The sequence below is a fragment of the Lathyrus oleraceus genome, chromosome 7, assembly GCF_024323335.1.
Source record: "Lathyrus oleraceus cultivar Zhongwan6 chromosome 7, CAAS_Psat_ZW6_1.0, whole genome shotgun sequence".
Lineage (NCBI taxonomy): Eukaryota > Viridiplantae > Streptophyta > Magnoliopsida > Fabales > Fabaceae > Lathyrus > Lathyrus oleraceus.
Window position 1 is genome coordinate 295,522,042 of NC_066585.1, and position 3,112 is coordinate 295,525,153.

At 40.3% G+C, this 3,112-nt stretch overlaps 1 protein-coding gene across 1 annotated transcript; it reads right to left on the minus strand.

The window, feature by feature from the left end:
* Window positions 1-234: 234 nt before the first annotated feature.
* LOC127103505 (uncharacterized) lies at window positions 235-1,656 on the minus strand. The gene is made up of 2 exons (XM_051040758.1): window positions 1,074-1,656; window positions 235-926 (listed from the first exon to the last, which is right to left on the minus strand). Exons 1-2 carry the CDS (start codon window positions 1,654-1,656, stop codon window positions 235-237), a joined length of 1,275 nt encoding a protein of 424 aa, XP_050896715.1.
* Window positions 1,657-3,112: the final 1,456 nt, after the last annotated feature.

The window sequence follows — 3,112 nt, forward strand, 5'->3', positions numbered from 1 at the left end:
TTATTACGGTGGTCCCCCTTTTCTTTGGGACCACATGCTCCAGCCTCACCCAAGGGCTGTCAGAAATAGGATATATAAGACTTGCGTCTAACAATTTCACCACCTCTTTCCGAACTACTTCTTTCATTGCTGGGTTGAGTCTTCTCTGCGGTTGGACTACCGGTTTATTGTCTTCTTCCATGAGAATTTATGCATGCACACAGTAGGGCTAATACCTTTCGAATCCTCAATTTCCTATCCAATAGCATTTTTGTATTTTTTTAGGACTTGGATGAGCTTCTCTTCTTGGATATTCTTTAGGCTCGAATTTATGATAGCAGGAAATTTTACTTCAGAATCGAGAAAGACATATTTGAGATTCTCAGGAAGCTGTTTCAACTCCGTTCCCTTCTTGGGCTCTTTATCCTCCTCACTAGTTTGAGGTAGTCGTAAATATTCCCACTGATGTGGTCGAGATCCTTTCCATGGGGGTTGTGCATCCATCAAGGCCAGCACTTCGGATTCCCCGTTGTCCACTTCTTTATCACTGTCGAAAATGGACAAACTCAACACTCTTTCCAAAGGTAATCGTGGTGCATTCAAAGGACTATCATACGTCATCACTTGATCCAAAACCTCTATAGTATGACTGGTACAAATATCATCTTTGTACTTCATGGTGTTTCGAACATCAATCTTTAATTCCTCATCATAAATCTTCAATGTCATAGTCCATTCTTCTATGTTGATCAAGCACCTTCCCGTCTCTAAAAAAGGTCTCCCAAGAATGAGAGGGATCTCTTCATCTTCAGGCGTTTCTAGAATTACGAAATCCACCGGGAATACAAACTTGTCAATTTTAACCAGCACATCTTCAACAATACCATATGGTTTCTTGACCGAATGATCGGCAAATTGGAGTGTCATCCTGGTATCTTGCACAACCCCTACACCAAGCTTCTTGTAAATGGATAACATCATGAGACTCACACTTGCTCCTAGATCAATAAGAGCTTTGTTAAATGACCTATCTCCAATGGTACAAGGAATAGTGATCGCTCCTCGATCTTTGTTCTTTATTGGAATCTTCATACCCTGCAAAATAGCACTACAAGTTCCTGTTAGAATAATCGGGTTGGTGTCAATGGCACGCCTCTTAGAAATTATATCCTTCATGAACTTGGTATAAGTAGGCATGTGTTCAAGTTCTTCCAACAACGGAATGTTAATCTCTAGCTTCTTGAACAACTCTAGGAACTTTTCAAAGTTTTTCTCATGTTGCCCCTTTTTCTTGTTTCTGGTGAGAAACGGAAGCTTAACAACCGACTTAGGCTTAGTGACTGTTTCTTTCACTATTGGTTTCGGGACCACTAATTCTTCCCTTACAGCTTCATTTTCTTTGATCTCACGATCCACTTCGATCAACTGATCTTCCTCTTCATTTATCTCCTCAACTACTTCATCAGATTTACCACTTCTTGTTGTCACAGTGCTTACATTATTATGCTCTCTAGGATTTGTCACAGTTGCACTAGGTAAAGCACCTTGTGCTTGAGAACTCGAGGCTAATTGTTGTGCTATTTGACCCATCTGGACTTCAAGATTTTTTATGGATGTTGTGGTGTTTTTCTGATTGTTTCGGGTTTCTTCTTGGAGTTGAACATTATGAGTTTCCATTCTTTTAATGGTAATCTCCTAATCAGCTTTCTTAGGGGCTTGTTATTGTCGCTGTTGTTGATATTGAGTTTGGTATTGACCGTGTTGAGGAGCGTTCCCTTTCTGGTCTTTCCATGAGAAGTTGGGATGATTCTTCCAACCTGGATTGTACATGTTGGAATAAGGATTATTTTGCTTCAAAAATTTGATTTCCTCCACTTGTTGAGGAGTTGCAAAACAATACACCGTTTGGTGCGGACCATTACAATTGTCACAACAGACAGTAGGAGCCGGTTGGACTCGTGCCACTTGTTGAGTACATATATTCATCACCTTCAGTTTCTTCTCAACTTCAGCACCTATAGTATCTTCGATGCAGATTTTATTTGTTTCCAGCTTTAAATCGATAACCCCTTCTGGTTTACTTTGACATCTATCGTACAGCTCCAAGTGCTCATTAGCAGCAATAACTTCAATGATCTTCTTGATACCAGTGGGTGTTGAGAAATTAGTAGAGCCACTGGCTGCTATATCAATCAATTTTTTGGTCTTTATTTTGAGACCATTCACAAACATCTGCATCTCTTCGGTTGGATCCATATTATGAGTTGGGCAGGTGACCAGGACTCTCTTGAATCTCTTGTATGCGTCTCCCAAAGTTTCCCCGTCCTTCTGCTTAAAATTCAGAATTTCGTACCTCTTCAGTAGAAAAACCGACGCTGGAAAATACTCATTCAGGAAGGCTTTTTCCATATCTTCCCAAGATGTGATGCTACCAGCAGGTAGAGAATAGAAACGTTCTTCGGCTTCTTCCGCTAAGGTGAATGGGAACATTCTCAACTTCTTAGCTTCTTCGGTGTGACGATCAAGTTTTAGAGTGTTGCTCATGGTCAGAAACCTCTGCAAATGCTTGTTTGCATCTTCATTTACCTTTCCAGTGAAATGCTTCCTTTCAAGATGATTAATAGTACTAGGATGTAACTGGAAATTAGCCACGTTCGCTGGTTGGTTGACAATTGTTAATCTGCCGGTTGGTGCATTTGCACCTCCGTAGTCACCCAACAGTCTTTCTGGTGGCGGTGGATTCTCCGCCATTATTTCGATCTCTCTCTCTGAACCTGAATGAATGGAAGGTTGTTCTTCGCCTGATTCCATTCTTGCCAATCGAGCTTGTCGGAGTCTATCCCGCGAAGTTCTTTCAATTTCTGCGTCAAAAGGAAAATCAGCTGAGGCCTTACCTCGCATACAAATATTAGACCCAAATTAGTTAATATTAATCAAAATAAATAATTAAAATAAATTTTAGTTGCAGAGCAACAAAATTTCAATTGAAATAATTTAAACTTTATATTTGGCAGTCCTCGGCAACGGCGCCAAAAACTTGATCGGGAAAATAGCAAGTGTATTATTTTGATAATGTAGTACTAATAGGGATGTTTCCCCAAAGATCGATCTCGAGGACTGCGCAGTAATACAG

Bases quoted from the DNA above. Each gene is read 5' to 3' on its own strand.
- LOC127103505 (XM_051040758.1), bottom strand. From the start codon at position 1,656: ATGGAAACTCATAATGTTCAACTCCAAGAAGAAACCCGAAACAATCAG. The intron at 927-1,073 runs GTATGAAGATTC...AGCTTGGTGTAG, and splicing joins TTGTAGTGCTATTTTGCAGG to GGGTTGTGCAAGATACCAGG.